The sequence below is a fragment of the Lutra lutra genome, chromosome 9, assembly GCF_902655055.1.
Source record: "Lutra lutra chromosome 9, mLutLut1.2, whole genome shotgun sequence".
Taxonomy (NCBI): domain Eukaryota; kingdom Metazoa; phylum Chordata; class Mammalia; order Carnivora; family Mustelidae; genus Lutra; species Lutra lutra.
Window position 1 is genome coordinate 39,900,673 of NC_062286.1, and position 18,335 is coordinate 39,919,007.

The 18,335-nt window shown below is 39.1% G+C and overlaps 1 protein-coding gene across 2 annotated transcripts in view; it reads left to right on the forward strand.

Annotated features, from left to right (window-relative positions):
- CHMP3 (charged multivesicular body protein 3) overlaps window positions 1-18,335 on the forward strand; it is a 65,210-nt gene that overhangs the window by 36,318 nt on the left and 10,557 nt on the right. For both annotated transcript variants that reach the window (XM_047744202.1, XM_047744201.1), the window contains one exon: window positions 8,466-8,645. In XM_047744202.1, coding sequence (XP_047600158.1) covers window positions 8,558-8,645 — 88 coding nt within the window. In that variant the 5' untranslated portion in view covers window positions 8,466-8,557. The remainder of the gene's footprint in view (window positions 1-8,465; window positions 8,646-18,335) is intronic.

Genomic DNA, 18,335 nt, shown 5'->3' on the forward strand with positions numbered 1-18,335 from the left:
AGTCCCTAAAATTAGAAATGAAAGTGGGACTCTTACTATGATTCTACAGAAACTATATAAGGTTACTATGAACAGTTGTGTACCAATGAATTGGATAACACATTTTGAAATGGACAAATCTCTAAAATCATAAAACCTACCAAGACTGAAACTAAAGAGCAAATCTGAACAGACTTGATTGAATTAGTAATGAAAAAATCTTGTGACAAAGAAAAGTCCCCAACCTGATGTATTCACTGGTGATTCCTACCAAATATTAAAAGAACCTCAGTTCTTCTCAAATTTTTCCAAAAAAACTGAGGAGAAAACACTTCCTTAGTCAACTGACAGTACAGGAATATGAACACCAATGCAGAAATTAAAAAAAAAAATGCAGAGACTTAAAAGGGTTATACACCATGACCAAGTGGGATTCCTGGAATGCAAGGATAGTTCAATATATATAAATCAACCAATGTAATATAACACATCAACAAAATAAAGGGGGAAAAACACGTAAGCATCTCAGTTGATGCAGAAAAGCATTTGACAGAATTTGACACCCTTTTATGGTAACATTCAACAAACTAGGAATAGAAGGAAATTGCCTCAATGTAATAAAAGCCATATGTGAAGAATCCATAGCAAACATTACACTCAATTGTGAAAGAAAGGTTTTTCTCTACAATCAGGAACAATGCAAGGATGTCTGTCTGCCTTTGGCTGCTTCTCCTCAACAGATACTGGAAGCTCTAACCAGAGCAATTAAGTAAAAGAAAGAAAAGGCATCCAATTGGAAAGGAAGATGTAAAATTACTTTTTTTTTTTTTTTAAGATTTTGTTTATTTGACAGAGCAATCACAAGTAGGTAAAAAGGCAGGCAGAGAGTGGGGGGGAAAGCAGGCTCTCTAGAGAGCCTGATGTGGGGCTCAATCCCAGCACCCTGAGACCATGACCTAAGCTGAAGGCAGTAACTCACTGAGCCACCCAGGCACCCGTAAAATTACCTGTTTGTAGATAATATGATCTTCTGTGTATAAACCCTAAAGATTCCAAACAAATCTATTCTAACAAAAGTGTTAGAACTAATAAATGAATTCAGCAAATTAGCAGGATACAAAACACCCAAAAGTCAGTTGCATTTCTGTACACTAACAGTGAACAGTCTGAAAGGGAAATTAAGAAAACAATCGTATTTATTTATTTTTATTTTTTTTTAAAGATTTTATTTATTTATTTGACAGAGAGAGATCACAAGTAGACAGAAAGGCAGGCAGAGAGAGAGAGAGAGAGGGAAGCAGGCTCCCCACAGAGCAGAGAGCCCGATGCGGGACTCGATCCCAGGACCCTGAGATCATGACCTGAGCCGAAGGCAGCGGCTTAACCCACTGAGCCACCCAGGCGCCCCAACAATCGTATTTATAGTAGCAACAAAAAGAATGATGAAATCCTTAGGAATTAACTTATTAGCCGAGGAGGTGAAAGACTTACACAGTGAAAAGTATAAAAACGTTACTGAAAAAAATTTTAAGATATAAATAAAGGGAAAGACCTGCTGTGTCCATGGATTGGAATACTTAATATTGTAGCACCCGATCTGATCTACAAATTTGGTGCAATCCCTATCAAAATCCCAATGACTTTTTTTTTTTTAGAAATAGAAAAATCCATTTAAAAATTTATATAGAATCTCCAGAAAGAGCTAAAACAGTTTTGGGGGGGGAAGCAAAGATGGAGGACTTATACCGCCTTGATCTCAAAACTTACTATAAAGCTGTAGAAATAAAACCAGTGTTCTACCTGCATGTAGACAGGCATAAAGACCAATGAAATAGAATAGAAAGCCTAGAAATAATATATGGCCAAATGATTTTTGACAGAGGTGCCAAGACCATTTGGTGGGGAAAAGACGGTCTTCTCAGCAGGCGGTGCTGGGAGAACTGGATAAACCATATGCAAAAGAATGAGGTTGGACTCTTACCTATCGCCATATACAAATGAACTCAAAATTAACTCAAAATGGATCAAAGACCTAAATGAAAAAACTATAAAACTCCTAGAAGAAAATATAGGGCAAAAGCATCATGACATTGGATTTGGCAGTGATTTCTTAGATATGACCATAAAGCCACAGGCAACAACAGAAATAGAACAAACTGGACTTCATGAAAATTAAAAGCTTTATGAATCACAGAACATAGTAAAAACAAATAGAATAAAAAGATAACTCACCAAATGGAAGAAAATATTTGTAAATCATATATCTGATGGGGGATTAATATCCAGAATATATATATAAAATTCTTAAGACTCAACTGAAAAAAAAAAAATCCTATTCAAAAATGGACAAAGGACTTGAATAGATTTTCAAGTCCTTAGAACATTTCTCCAAAGAAGGTATACAAGTGGTCAATAAGCACATGAAAAGATAGTCAGAATTACTAATGATTAAGGAAATGTGTATTAAAACCACAATGACGATGCCTGGGTGGCTCAGTGGATTAAGCTGCTGCCTTCGGCTCAGGTCATGATCCTAGGGTCCTGGAATTGAGTCCCACATCGGGCTCCCTGCTCAGCAGGGAGCCTTTTTCTCTCTCTGCCTCTGCCTGCCACTCTGCCTGCTTGTGCGCTCTCTCTCTCTCTCTCTGACAAATAAATCTTAGAAAAAAAAGAAAAACTACAATGAGATAACACCTCAGACCCACTAGAATGGCTGCTATCAATCAAACCAAAACAGAAAATAATAAGTGTGGGCAGGATGTAGAGAAACTGGAACCAGCAGTCACTGTTGGTGGTAGTGTAAAATGACAGAGCAGCTGTGGGAAACAGTATGGCTATTCCTCAAAGAGTTAAAAATTGAATTGCCATGTGATGCCACAATTACACTTTCGAGGATTACTGTGGACTGAATGTTTTGCTCCCAAAATTCATATGTTGAATTCCTAATCCCCAGTGTGATAGTATGGAGGTGGTGGTATGGGTCTGGGAATAATTAGACTATGAAGGTGGAGTCCTTATGGATGGGATTAGTGCCCTTTTCTGAGGAGACACAAGAAAGATAATGTGTCCATGATGTGAGGATACAGCAAGAAGGTGTCTATGTGAAAACTTGAAAAAGGGCTCTTAGAAATTGAATTAGCCAGCACTTTCATCTTGGATTTCCCAGTCTCCAGAATGGTTTTGAAATGAGTTCTGTTGTTTAATTCACCAAATCTTCGGTATTTGTTATAGCAGCCTGACCTAATACATACATTCATACCACAAAGTGGGGTGCTGCTGTAACAAACGTTTAAAAATGTGGAAGTGGCTTTGGAAGTGGGTAATGGGTAGAGACTAGAAGAGTGTTGAGTTGCATGCTAAGAAAAGCCTACTTTGCCAGGAATGGAACTTTAATGGCAGTTCCAGGGAGGGCTTAGTGGGGAAAAAAAAAAAAGCTGGAGAGAAAGCTTCCATCTTGTTAGAGAACACTTAAATAACTGTACATAAATTGGTAAAGATATGGATGTTAAAGGTCATTCTGTTGAGGTGTCAGATGGAAATGGGGAACAGGTTATTGGACAATGGCAAAAAGGCATTTGTTTATAAAATGGCAAAGAATTTGCCTGAACTATGTTTGGGCTCTAGTGTTTATTGGAAGTTAGAACTTGCAAGCAATGAAGTTATAGATTTAGCTAAAGAAATTTCTTCTTCTTCTTCTTCTTTTTTTTTTTTTAAAGATTTTATTTATTTGTTTGACAGAGATCACAAGTAGGCGGAAGGGTGGTGGGGAAGCAGGCTCTCTGAGGAGCAGAGAGCCTGATGTGGGGCTCCATCCCAGGACCCTGAGATCACGGCCTGAGCTGAAGGCAGAAGCTTAACCCACTGAGCTTAGCGAAGTATTGGAGGGATAGCTTGGTTCTTCCTGTTTATGGTAGAATGCAAGGAGAAAGAGAAACTGAAGAATGAATTGTTTTTTTTTTTTCTTTCTTTTATTGAAGTATAGTTGACATATGATGTTACATTAGTTTCAGCTTTACAACTTAGTGATTTAACTTCTCTGTACATTATGCTGTGTTCACCTCAAATGTAACTACCATCTGTTATTGTACAACACTATTAAAATACCCTACCCTAATAGCATGGAAGACAAGGGGAGATGGAGAGGAGAAGGGAGTTGAGGGAAATTGGAAGGGGAGGTGAACCATGAGAGACTATGGACTCTGAAAAACGATCTGAGAATTTTGAAGGGGTGGGGGGTGGGAGGTTGGGGGCACCAGGTGGTGGGTATTGTAGAGGGCACGGATTGCATGGAGCACTGGGTGTGGTGCAAAAATAATGAATACTGTTATGCTGAAAAAATAAAAAAAACTAAAAATAAAATAAATAAATAAATAATAAAATAAAATACCCTACCCTATTAAAGGTTTTAATTTACCTTTTAATCCCAGTGATTTATTCATTCCATAACTGGAAGCCTTCACCCATTTTTGCCCATCCTCCACCTCTCACCCTCACCCCTCTCATAGCCATAAGTTTGTTTTCTGTGGATCTGTTTCTACTTTTCTTTCATTTTTATTTTTTAGATTCCAGATATAAGAGAAATGATACAGTATTTGTCTTTCTCTGACATAATTCACTTATAACCTTTAGGTTCATCCATGTTGTCACAAATGACAAGATTTCATTAGTTTTTATGGCTGAGTAATATTACATTGTGTGTATATAGCCCATCTTGATCCATTCGTGTATTGATGGATACTTGGGCTACTTCCAAATCCTGGCTGTTGTAAAGAGTGCTGCAGTAGACATAGGGGTGCATATGTCTCCTCGAATTTTTGTGTTCTTTGGGTAAATACTCAGGAGTGGAATTACTGGATCATATGATATTTCTGTTTTTAAGTTTTTGAGGAACCATACTATTTTTCTCCTGTTTTCACCAATTTACATTCCCACCAGCAGTGCATGAGGGTTCCCTGTTCTCCACATCCTCGCCAACAATTGTTATTTCTTGTCTTTTTTTTTTATTCTACCCATTCTGACAGGTGTAAGGTGATATCTCATTGTGGTTTTAATTTACATTTCCCTGATGATTAGTAATGTTGAGCATCTTTTCATGTGTCTGTTAGCCATCTTGTATGTCTTTGGAGAAATATTCAGATCCTCTGCCCATTTTTTTTCATCAGATTATTTGGGGTGGTTTTTTGTGTTTGCTTGGTTTTTTTGCGTTGTTATATAAGTTCTTTATATATTTTGGATATTAACCTCTATTTGTATGTATTGTTTGCAGGTATCTTCTCCTGTTCAGTCAGTTGCCTTTTTATTTTATTGATGGTTTCCTTCACTTTGCAAAAACTTTAATTTTGGTATAGTCTTACCTGACGAATCTTATCTAGAAAAATATTGCTAAGGCCAATGTCAAATTATTGCCTATGTTTTCTTCTAGGAGTTTTATGGTTTCAGGGCTCACATTTAGGTCTTTAATCCATTTTGAGTTTATTTTGTATAAGATACCTTTTGTATGAGTGGTGTAGTCTCTTTTTTTTTCGTAAGTAGCTGTCCAACTTCCTAGCACCATTTACTGAAAATAGTGTCTTTTCCTCATTGTCATGCCTCCTTTGTCATAGATTGACTTTGTGTGGGTTTATTTCTGGGCTCTGTATTCTGTCCTTTTGATCTATATGCCTTTTTTGTGTGTGCCAATACCATAGTGTTTTGATTACTATATCTTTGGAATAGATCTTGAAATCTGGGATTGTGATACTTGCAGCTTGGTTCTTTCTCAAATTTGCTTTGGCTATTCAGGGTCTTTTGTGGTTGCATAGAAATTTTAGTATTATTTGTTCTAGTTCTGTGAAAAATGCTTTTGGTACTTTGATAAGGATTGCAATGAATCTGTAGATTGCTTTGAGTAATATAGACGTTTTAACAATATTAATTCTTCCAATCCACGAGCATGGGATATCTTTTTATTTGTTTGTGTCATCTTCATTGAGTTCTTCAGTGTTTTATAGTTTTCAGAATACAGGTCTTTTATAGTTTCCAGAACACAGGTCTTTTACCTCGTTGGTTAAGTTTATTCCTAGGTATTTATTCTTTATGGTCCAGTTGTAAATGGAATTGGTTTTTTACTTTCTCTTCCTGTCACTTCGTTATTAATGTATAGAAATGCAACCAATTTCAGCATATTATCCTGCAATGTTACTGAATTCATTTATTATTTCAAAGAAGGAATTGTTAAACAAAAAGGAACCAGAACTTAAAGCTTTGGCATAGTTTCAATCTGTACATATTGTAGAAAATGAGAAAGCGTGTTTGGAAGAAGACAACAAGGGTATGGTTGACCAACTGTTTGGTAAGGAGATTAGAATGTGTGTTAACTGCAGACTACTTCAGCGACCCTAGCAGGATCACTGACAGTTTGAACAGAAAGAGATGGATATAGGTCTGGAATGAAGGAGGGCTGTCAGACTTAGATTCTTCAGGACAGGACGATAAACAAACAATTAGACTTTGAACCTGCACTGTTTTTCAAGAAAGGAAAGAATGTTCCAAAAGCTGATTCAGAGATCATCAGGGCTACCATCTTGGTTCTAGTAATCCAGTCTGCTTCCAGCCAAAGCCATAGAGAAGGACTGCTGGCAGGGCCCTAAGGGTGTGACCCCTGCCTGGCAGAGCCTCAAGTTGGGTGGGTCCTCCACAGAAAACCACAGCATGGTGGTGCCCCACCAAGGCATGGGGATGATATTGCCCCCTCAGTGGGTCTGGAAGTCAGATCACTGGATCAATGAGGATTCTTAAGTCTTAAGACCTCGTGGAGTTTGCCTTGTTAGGTTTTGGAATTGCTGGGGACTGTCACCCCTTCCTTCTTTCCTATTTCTCCCTTTTGGAATGGAAATGTCTATCCTATGCCAGTGACATGTTCATAGGTGGAGAGGAATTTTACCTCAGGATCAATCATACCTTGAATCTTACTCATATCTGATTTAGATATTTATTAATTATTTTATTTTTCTAGTATAGTTGACATACAATGTTACATTAGTTTCACATGTAAGGTTTAGATGATATTTAGATGAGACTTTGGACTTTAGAAGTTGAAAAAAAAAAAGTTGAAGGGTGCCTGGGTGGCTCAGAGGATTAAGCCTCTGCCTTTCAGCTCAGGTCATGGTCTCAGGGTCCTGGGATCGAGCCCTGCATCAGGCTCTCTGCTCAGCGGGGAGCCTGCTTCCACCTCCCTCTCAGCCTGCCTCTCTGCCTACTTGTGATCTCTTTGTGTCAAATAAATAAATAAAATCTTAAAAAAAAAAAGTTGAAGTTGATGCTGGAATGAGTTAACACTTTTGAGGTTGTTGGGATGGAACGAATACATTTTACATGTGAGAAGGGCATAAATTTGGGCAGAGGTAGAATACTGTGGACTGAATGTTTGTATCTCTTGGGCATGTGAGGCTACATTAATAAGGAATCTCTCTGCAAACCAGGAAATAGGTTCTCAGCAGGAACCAGATTGGTTGTTGGCCTTGATCTTCCAGCCTCCAGAACAGTGAGAAGTAAATTTATGTTGTTTAAACCACCCAGTCTTTGGTAACATGGTATGTACACAAAAGATTTGAAAGGGCCTCCAGGAGATGTTTGTATACTTCTGTTCATAACATCATTATTCACAATAGCTCGGAGTTAAAAGCAGCCCAGATGTCTGTTGATGAATGAATAAACAAAATTTAGTATTTGGTATATACGTGCAATGGGGTATCAGTTCAGTTTTAGAAAGAAGGGAAAGTCTGATACGTGTAACAATATGGATCAACCTTAAGGATGTTATGCCAAGTGAAACAAGCTAGTCACAAAAAGACAAATAGTCTATGATTCTATTTATATAAGGCACCTAGAGTAGTCATTCAGAAAGGCAGAAAGTAGAATGATGGATGGTTACCAGGGGCTGGTGAGAGGAGGGAATGTTTTGATAATTTTAATATGTTCGGGTTTTCCTTTAAGTTGCAGGATTTTATAAATCATTAGTGAATGTAGCGATGACACTCTATACTCGTGGGAGCACTGCTGATTATTAGAGCAAGCTCTGGAATACATTTACAGTATTTTTAAAGGGCCTTAGTACCCATACCAACAAATGCCCTTGCCAGAGCAGTTTTGAAATTTTGCCTAATTATACTAGGATTTACTTTTACGTTACTTTAAACTGTTTTTGGAAATAATGAAAGCCTATTATATTAATTATTTTAGTTTTGTTTATATCTTCCTTTCTCTTTTCCTTTTATTTTTAATCTTTTTTAAGATTTTATTTTTAAGAAATCTCTACACCCACCTTGGGGCTCAGACTCACAACCCTGAGATCCAGAGTCACAACCTTCACAGACTGAGCCAGCCAGCTGCCCCTGTTTTCTTTTTAATAGGCACACTTAGATCACCCTAAGAACAGATTTGAGTGCCAATACATCTCCTGGCTTACCTTTAATTTTTTGGTATTTTGTGTTATGTTCTAAATTTAGATATCCAAAGAGAAGAAGAAAAAGTGAAACGGTCAGTGAGAGATGCTGCCAAGAAGGGTCAGAAGGACGTCTGTGTGGTGCTAGCCAAGGAGATGATCAGGTCAAGGAAGGCCGTGAGCAAGCTCTACGCTTCCAAAGCGCACATGAACTCCGTGCTCATGGGGATGAAGAACCAGCTGGGTAAGAGGGCAGTTACCTTACAGCATCTGCATCAGTGCGGACGCTCTTGCTCTTGTTACCAGTCCTGGCTGCTTGCCGTGAGTAGGAAAAAGTCTCAGCTCTGGTTTTTATTCTTTATATTGTCTTTGGAGTGTTAACACAAATGCAAAATATGATTATTACTATCATTTTCTGATTCATTTTCCTTTGCCAGTGTTGTTACAATAATGGCAAGATATGCATATCAATCTGCTTTACGTGGAATATTTTCCCTCGTGTGAACAGTGTCTTAAAAGTGACCTGAGCATTGAGTTATGGGAGTAAGAAGTGCATTAGAGGAGGAAGAGGAGCATTTCCCTGGTTTGGGTGCAGACCACCCGAGCCAGAATTTTTTTTTTTTTTTTTTTTAAGATTTATTTGTTTATTTATTTATTTATTTGACAGAGATCGTAAGTAGGCAGAGAGGCGGGCGGAGAGAGAGGGGGAAGCAGGCTCCCCACTGAGCAGGGAGCCCGATGCGGGGCTCCATCCCAGTACCCTGAGATCACGACCTGAGCCAAAGGCAAAGGCTTTAACCCGCTGAGCCACCCAGGCGCCCCCTAGCCAGAATTTTAAAATAGTCCATGTTTGTCTTTAGCTTTCACCCACCTCCTTTTGTGCCTTATCTCTGGCCCTTTACCTAATGCTTCCTTACATCTTAGGAATCTGTAGACTATGTAATGGGTGTTCAGCTCACATGGGAACTATCAGTTTAATTTTAAAACCATGTTATAATATTTAAAACAAAATAAACATAATTGAGTTTTCTTTTATTGTCCAGTATAATACTGTTGTGATCTTTCACAGGTATCTGTCTCCAGGTCAGAGGCAGCTTGAGTCATAGATTAAATTTTATATCCGGTTGGTTTCTGGTTTTTTACTTAACTTCTGTTAAATTAAGAAGTCCTAACTCAGAAGTATCATTCTTTGAGAATGGCAGCAAGTGACTCTCAGATATTTAGACTTAAGTACTGACTCAGAAATTACAGTGAAATTTTTCACTAAGGAATATTTTCAGCTGTCAGATATGACATTGATGATATGGCACATTCAAAAGCTAGGAGACTTGAATGTTTCAGATTAGGGGCTGTTGCCAAATGAGTACCTGGTCCATTATTTGGTTTTATTTGGTTCTGAAAGTATTCCTTTGGGTTCAATGTTAACACTGAGAAGTGGTTGTTAAAAACACCTAGTAATGAATAAATCATCAGTTTCTTTCTGAAGATACTGAAGATAGTAATAATGGATTGGGAAGGAGGAAAAAAAAATGAAAACAACCATACCACATTTTCTTAACTTTAAAATCTATTATTTCAGCTCTAAGTAATTATACACACACATATTTATACACATGCACATGCACACACACACACACACACACGCACACACTTTTTAAATACTAGGTATATAATCTAGATACATGCCTTTAAAGAAGCCAGAGTACAGAGAGAGAGAGAGAGAGTGGGAGAGTGAGTGAGTACCGGGAAGAAATAATCTAATCTAACCTGTCATTTTGAAAGCTTAGGTGTACTCTTGCCTTTCACAGCCAGCAAGGATTTCTTACTTACATCCTGTTCTTTCTGCAGCATACATGTTCAGTTGACCATGATGAACTTACTGTAGAATTTTTCAGTATCTCCTTTACTGAATCATCATTAGAAAACATACAGCTTACTGTGCTTCCCCGCTTCTCCCATGAATAAAGCACTACATGCACAGCCTCTTTCGTTTCCCCACTTGCAAAGATAAAAGTTCACCGGATAATATACTAGATGCTTAGGTTCCTATCACCCAGAATTAATAAAATTTGACACTTGTTATACTTGCTTCAGTTTTATATTATAGAAGAAGCCATATTACTACAGTTGAAGCTCCTTTAATAAGCCTTCCCAGTTCCAGCCCCTTCTCTCTCAGCCTCCCCACAGGTAACCACTGTCATGAATCTTAAAATTTGTAGAAATGGTATTATACTGTATAAGCCATTCTGCATTTTTTTCCCCATTTATCATTGTGTTTTTGAAGTATACCAATAATGATGTATTTTTAAACTACTGGGTAGTGTTCCATCAGATGGATGTATCATGCTTTTTCCTTCTCCCATTGATGGACATTTAGGCTGTTTTTAATTTTTTGCTATTACTCACAGTGATGCTGTGAATGTCTGTTCATTTTCGCACACGCATTAAGATTTCTTTAGGACAGTTATATACTCAGAAATGGGACTGTTGGTTAAAAATAACCGGGTTTAAATTTTGGTAGAATTGCAAAATTGCCCTCCAGAGAGGCTTTGCTAATTTACATTCCCACCAGCAGTGGATGAGAGTTCTTTTTTCCATACCTCTTTACCAGTCTTTGGCAGACTTTGTAATTTTTGAGAAATGTTACCTTGTTCATACCAAAATAACATTTCTCGGGGAACTAGTGTACTTGATCACAGTCTTCTTTTCACCTTTTCTTTCTGTGTACTGATTGCTAAAAACCTTTTCAGACAGTTACAGCTCACAAGTAATCTGCATGAAAAATCTCTTCTCCTGTAGCTTGTTTTTTCAATAGTGAGCATAACGAAAGCTCTCGTATGTACTGCAGAGAAGTCAGAAGCCTGTTATCCTTTATACACCCATAATAATATATTTTATTGTTGGTTTCAAATATATATTATTTGTGGTTTTATCACATCCAAGAAGTAAGATACCTGTTTGGTCTTTAAATGTCCAAGTGCTCCAAAGCTTCGTTCTAGATCCTCTGCTGTTTTCCATGTTCTCTGTCCCCATATGACCTCACCTAACCTCATTCCTCCAGGTGTTGCTTTGCACATTTTTATCTGCAAGCCCGACTTTGCCACCTAGTGTACGGGTGGCGTCTCCACTTCTGTCTTTGTGGGTGTGTCACAGTTGTCATGCCCGCACAGAAATCTTGGCTGGTGCACCTCAGCTGCACCCACCCCTCCTCCCTGCATTTTCCCCTGGGAGCCCAAGACCTCGAACACTTTCATCTGGGAATATTTCCACATGGCTTCCTAAGACAGGGGTTCTGTCCCTTCTATTCCCTGTTCTCTTAGTTCTTGGATGTGTTCATGTGATTATTTCCTTGCCATTGTATTTTCTGTTTCTTTCTGGAAGCAAAAGATTTTAGTTGTCAGATTTCCCAGACTGATTCTTAAATTTCTTACTTTTCCTGTTTTCCATTTTGAAAATCAGAATAGCACCTTCCTCATAGGGTGGGTGTGAGGCTTATTCATGCCTGGCGCAGGGTGATTGCTTTATATGTAGGTTCAGAATATCAGCTGTCATCAATTTTGTCACTGCATTTTCCTTTCTGAGAAATTTCCTCAACTTTATTTTCCATTTCTTTTCTTGAATTCTTTATTTTGGCTGTTTTAATTTTGTTTACAGAAAAGAGTTCTCTATTTTTTTTAAATCCTCCTGTTTTTACTTCATAAACATAATTTGTTCCCCATACTGATTGTCTTCTTTCTGAAATATTCTAGTGTTCCTTGAACTGTGTTTCTCAGAGCTCCTTCCCATGACCCCCTTCTTCCCTTTTTCTCCTTTTTTTTTTTTTTTTTTTTTTTAGGAAGAAAGAGAGAGGGAGAAAAGGGTGGGGAGGCTAGATTGAGTGGTGTAGACTGCGTGAGGACCTTCCCTGGTCTTCTCAGGCAGATAGACTAAGCTACAAAGAACAAAATGACAATGCATTTGATGCATTTTTTTAGCCCGTCTTATGTGCCAGATATATTGCTGGGCACAGGGGATGAATTAATCAACATTACAGGCACAGTCATTGCCCTCTAGAGTATGGGGTGGAAGACAAATAATCAGATAAATTTAACAAAAATAAAAATACATAATAAATAATAAATTTAAGAAGTAAGTAAATGTCCTGCAAATTAGCAGTAAGCACCAGGGGACTTGTAAAAGGGAACTGCAGTCACGGATGGCTCCTTTCAGGGACTGATGATACCTGAAGAAGGAAGTGGGTGGCAAGGGTTGGGGAAGGGTCCAACCAGACTGCCAGAAAGCCCCGGGGCCAAAACTGTGCAATTAAGCACTGAAGGAAGTTCTGGAAGGTTGGGGTGCCTGAGAGCAAGGGGGAGGGGTGGTCAGAGAGGCTGAGCAGGAAGGTGAAGACAGTTTTTATAGCTGTTAGGGTTTTCAGAGGCAAGCTCCGGTTTAGACGGCGGTGGTGATGGCACAGGTGATATGCAAGGGGAGTTCAGAGGAAGAGTATCTTGGGGAGAATCGGAGTCCTCTGTGTTGACCGGTTAGGGTGTACCAAGGCACAGGTGAACGTTTCGGGCTGTATTCAGCAAACAGCACTTGATTCCGTTTGACGAGAGCACCTTAAGGGGGGCAGTGGGAGGTAAAGCTCCAAAGGTAACTTGGAGTCAGTTTTATAAGTTAATCTGAGGAGCTGTCCTTCATCTCATAGGCAGTGGAGCGCCGTGGCCCCCTGCGAGGACAGAGGGCAGTGCTGTGGGGATCTGGCCCCGTGGAATGGTGGCGGTGGGTGGGGCCGGTGGTGGCTCTAGCTGCTGCAGCGGGCAGGGCCTGAGTGGCTCAGTCTGACGGCTCCCAGTGAAGAGAGGACGCTGGGAAGGCCTAGTCTGGATGCAGAGTAAATGGCCGTGGCGAAGGTGTAAATGAGCTGGAAATGCTCTAAGCCCTTGAACCTGGGAAGAATGCAGGGCCATTAAAAGACACTGGAAACCAAGGGGAGGGAAGAGGCTCTAAAGAGAAAATGGAGATTCTGTTTGGGGCTGTCCAGAATGACCCCAGCAGGATCCCCCTGCTTCCCAGCACCTAAGCACAGTGCCTGGTGAGAGGAACTCCCAGGGAGGGTTGTTGCCAGGGTCTGTAGTAGGAAGTTCCTGTTGGCAAATTAATAAATACAGCAGAGAAGGTACTGAAGGTGGCATCAAGACAAGGCAGGAGGGAAGAGGGAGGAGTCTACATTTTAGAATGAGAAAAGAGAAAATCATAAATAATGTACCGAGAGTTCCTGAGATATTAGGGTCTTGCCCTTGATGTCCGCCCCCCTTCCGCCCTCTGCCTACTGCTGCTTTGAAAAGCCAACATTTGATGAAGTCATTTTCCTTAAGATGTTCTTTGGTTAAAATGCAGATGTGCCTGGGAGGGGTAATACGTTAAACCTTGTCAGCTATTAATACACTGTCATGATTAGATGGTTTCCAAGTGATCACTTTCTGACAGCATCTTCTTGCAGAATAAGACAGATGATGAGTATGTTTTAATTAGGGGAGTAAATTAAGAGAGAGGTTCGGAGGTGGGGCAGGAAAGACAATTGCCTTGTGATCGAGAAATTCCAGCTCTGGGTATACACCTAAAAGAATTGAAAGCAGGGACTCAGATATTTGTACATTCATGTTCATAGTCACATTATTGACAGGAGGCAAAAGTTTAAGGTAATCTGAGTGTCCATTGAAGGATGAATGGATAAACAAAATGTGTGTACACACAGCAGAATATCATTCAACCTTCAGTTAAAAAGGAAGGAAATACTGACGTGCTGTTACACTGTGAATGAACCCTGAAGGCGTTATGCGAAGTATAATAGGCCTGTCACCAAAGGATAGGTAGCAACTATATGTCACTTGCGGGAGGAGGTACCTAGAACAGTCAGATCTGTAAAGACAGAAAGTACAGTGGTGTTTGCCGGGCATTGGAAAGAGGGGAAATGAGACATTGAGAGTTTAATGGAGACAGAATTTCAGTTTGGGAAGATGAAAAAAGATCTAGAGACGGTGGTGATGGTTGCACAACAGTGTGAATGTGACACTTAAAAATGATGAAAACAGTAAGTTTTATGTTATGCATATTTTGTCACAGAGTAAAGGTGGGCCAGGCCTGGATGCGGAGCCATCGTGGAAATGGGAGTTCTGAGCCCGTGGGTAGTTGGGGCAGAGTGACCAGAGGAGCAACAAAGACAGTGAAAAGAGAGGGTCAGCCTAGGGCAGCCCCTCCACCTAGGGACCTGTTACGGTTTCCTTCTGTGGCCTCTCTGTTTTGTTTTCTTGCTTTGATTGGAGCACTTGAAAGCGAGTTTGCCAAGTATGGATCTTTGAGGTAAAACACAGTGTTTGTGAAATTTAAACTGATAGTCAATCAGAAATGTTTAATTAAAAGTTATGCAGGCTTACTGTATAAAAAAAAGTACTACATAAATATAGAAAATAAAAAGTAAGTGTTCACCAATTCCCTTGTTTTGGCCTCAGCCCTCTTCTCCACCAGTAACTACTATCACAGTGTCATTTGAACTTTCAGGCAATTTGTTTTCTTTACTCTAGTAGTGTGTCATTTTATATATAAATGACCCGTAATATAAGGGCATACTGTTCTTATGTACATAAACATAAAATTATATGTATTACATACAATGGATAATATAGTAATAGATATGCCTGCATACGTATTTCTTACCCATGTCTCCAAATCTAACCCCATAAATAAACACATAGGAACACATAGACTTTTCCCTTTATTTGGCATTTAATGTTTATATGATCTAGCATATACAAGATTAAAACTCAATTTCTATAAGATTTGCTGAACAATAATAATCTTCTAAAATAAATATGTATCTGTATTATGTGTTGTCCATGTGTTTATTCAGTGGTTTTAAATGTTTTCCTTTAAAACTTTCACAAATCCAAAATCTGTAGAACAAATGGTCTTTTTCAAATGAAATATTTTTCCTTTGCACAAACAAAATACAGTATTAGTAGAAGTTTTTAAAAGGATAAAAATTACCTCCCTAACAAATTGATTGATTTTGTTTGTTTTCTTTTTAATTTTAGTTATAGTTGATAGGAGTACTTCTACGGAGCTGTAAGCGTACAAGAACGTATAATTGACATTAAGCGAGTGACATGACATAGTTGTCCTCGAATTTTTAAGGTCCCATCTGTAGGAAGCTGGATCATCAAAAAGCCACATTTTCACCCCTCTCAGCTTTGCTGCCCACAGAAATGCCTTTCCTGAGCTGTGTTTGCACAATATTCTTTTGCTTGTTTTTTAGTGGATAAGATACAGCTAAACGAAGACTATTTCTATAACTTCTGTACAATTACTGGTATAATCAGTAAAGATTGGGGTATGAGATTTCTGTTAGAACCCAGTGCTGGAAAAAAATGATCTTCCCTAGTGAAACAATGCTGCGACCACTGAGTGTCCTTACCGAGGCTCAGAACACTGTTAACCTCTTTGCCTCAGCTGTCGAGATGCTAAAGGTAAATTTATTCTCAGTTACAGTAACTCTACCAGTCCAAGTCAGTGATCCCAAGCAGAGGGCGGTTATGCCCTTCAGGGGACATTTGGCAGTGTTTGGAGACATTTTTGCCTGTCACAACTGGAGAGGGCCGGGGGGGGGGTGATGGTAATGGCATGCCGTGGGGGGAAGCCAGGGATGCTGCTGAACACTGTGAATGTACAGAACAGACGCCCGCAGCAGAACTGTCCAGCCCAAACCATTCATCGTGCCATTGTTGAGAAACTTAGGCCTACATTTGTGGAATCAACTCACCCTTTTTAACTTTTCTATTTATTTTTTTTAAGATTTTATTTACTTTTTTGAGAAAGAGAGATAGCAACAGGGGTACCGAGAGAGAGCACAAGTGGGGAGAAAAGGGGGAAGCAGACTCCCTGCTGAGCAGAGAGCCCAACGTGGGGCTTGATCCCAGGACCCTGGGATCACGACCTGAGCCGAAAGCAGGTGCTTAGTGGACTAAGCCACTGAGGAGCCCCACTTCTGTATTTTATCATACCTGCTAATGCAATGTCTTTTTGGTAAACTGTTTCAAATTATTTTTTCAAGTGGTAACATAAATTATAAATAAACTTTAATTTTGAAAGTTTCCCAAATGTGCATGGTTCCAACAATTTTTAATGACTATAATTCTCTTTTACAGCCTTTGGTTAAGTTCCCCATGTTATAGGATGTTTATTGTCTCCTTTTTAATTTTTATCTTTCTGTTCTTTATTTCTTACGTATCAGATGTTTCTTGTAAATCATTTATCTTTTAACTCTTTTTCTGAACCTTATTATAAGGAAGAAGTATCTTATTCTCTTCAAAGATACTTATTTTTGAGGCTTGAGTATTTTTGTCACTTCTCTGCGCTTTCACATGTTATTGTGAAATATTGTAAGATTCCATATTTTCTCAAAATTGTATTCGTTCTGTTTGTGATTGTCATAGTTGAATTGTCTTTTAAAAACCACTGTCAGGGGGCACCTGGGTGGCTCAGTGGGTTAAGCCGCTGCCTTCGGCTCAGGTCATGATCCCAGGTCCTGGGTTCGAGCCCCGCATCGGGCTTTCTGCTCAGCGGGGAGCCTGCTTCCTCCTCTCTCTCTGCCTGCCTCTCTGCCTACTTGTGATTTCTCTCTGTCAAATAAATAAATAAAATCTTTAAAAAAAAAAAAAAAAAAAAAACACTGTCAGTTCAGTTGGTGAGTGTCTTCCTCCCCTGGGCCCTCGATATCAAGGAACTGCAGCATTTTGGTGTTCATGCCATTTTTGATACTTAAATTTCCTTTTCTGTTTTTTTAAGTTTAACTGTAATTTCCACAAGAACCCATGATACCTAGAGTTTTGTGCTTTTGTTGTTTTTATTACTGGTGTCAAATTCTTTTCAGGATATCTGCATTAGTCTTTGCATTGCTGATTATGAAGTGAAGCCTGTATTTAGCTACTTTTGTTTCTGTCTTTGTTTATTGTCTTAGTAGTATTCATAGCAGAACTTGTATTTTTGTGTGTATAATATCTTTTTTAGCAGGCAGGCATGGGAATACATTACTGCTTTATTTTTATATATTCTTTTTTAATGTTTTACTTATTTGAGAGAGAGGGAGAGAACGAGCAGGGATAGAGGGAGAGGGAGAAGCAGACTCCCCACTGAGCAGGGAGCCTGATACGGGACTCCATCCCAGGACCCTCAGCCAAGGGCAGATGCTTAACAGACTGAGCCACCCAGGCACCCCTACCTTATTGTTTTCTGAAGATTTTTAGTTAAGATTTTTATTTTGACATAATTATAGATTTACATACATGCAGTTATGAGAAGTAATACATGGAGATTCTGTGTACTCTTTGCCAATTTTCCCCCAAATGATAACGTTTTACAAAATTATAGTACAATATCCCAACCAGGATATTGGCATTGATATAGTCAAGCTGAAGAATGTTTTCAGTTTCCATCTCTACAAGGATCCCTCATATTGTCCTTTTATAACCACACCTACCCACCGATCTCTGGCATCTCCCTCCCTGCCCATCTCCGGCAACCACTGATCTGTTCTCCATTTTATAGTTCTGTCATTTCAGGAATGTTATATAAATGGAATCAGTATGTAACCTCTTGGGATTGTGTTTTGTTTTGTTTTTTTCCCCACTCAGTTTTATTCTCTGGAAATTAACCCAGGATTTGCATGTATCAGCAGTTCATTCCTTTTTTATTGCTGCATAGTATTCCATGGTATGGATGTGCCACAGTTTTACCATTTACCTGTTGAAGGACTTCTGGGTTGTTTCCAGCTATCAGCTATGTTGAATAAAGCTGCTCTACAAGTATACAGGTTTTTGCAAGAACATACATCTTTTCTCTTAATAGATGGACAATTGCTGGGTTTGTGGTTGTATATAAGGAACTGTCAGACTGT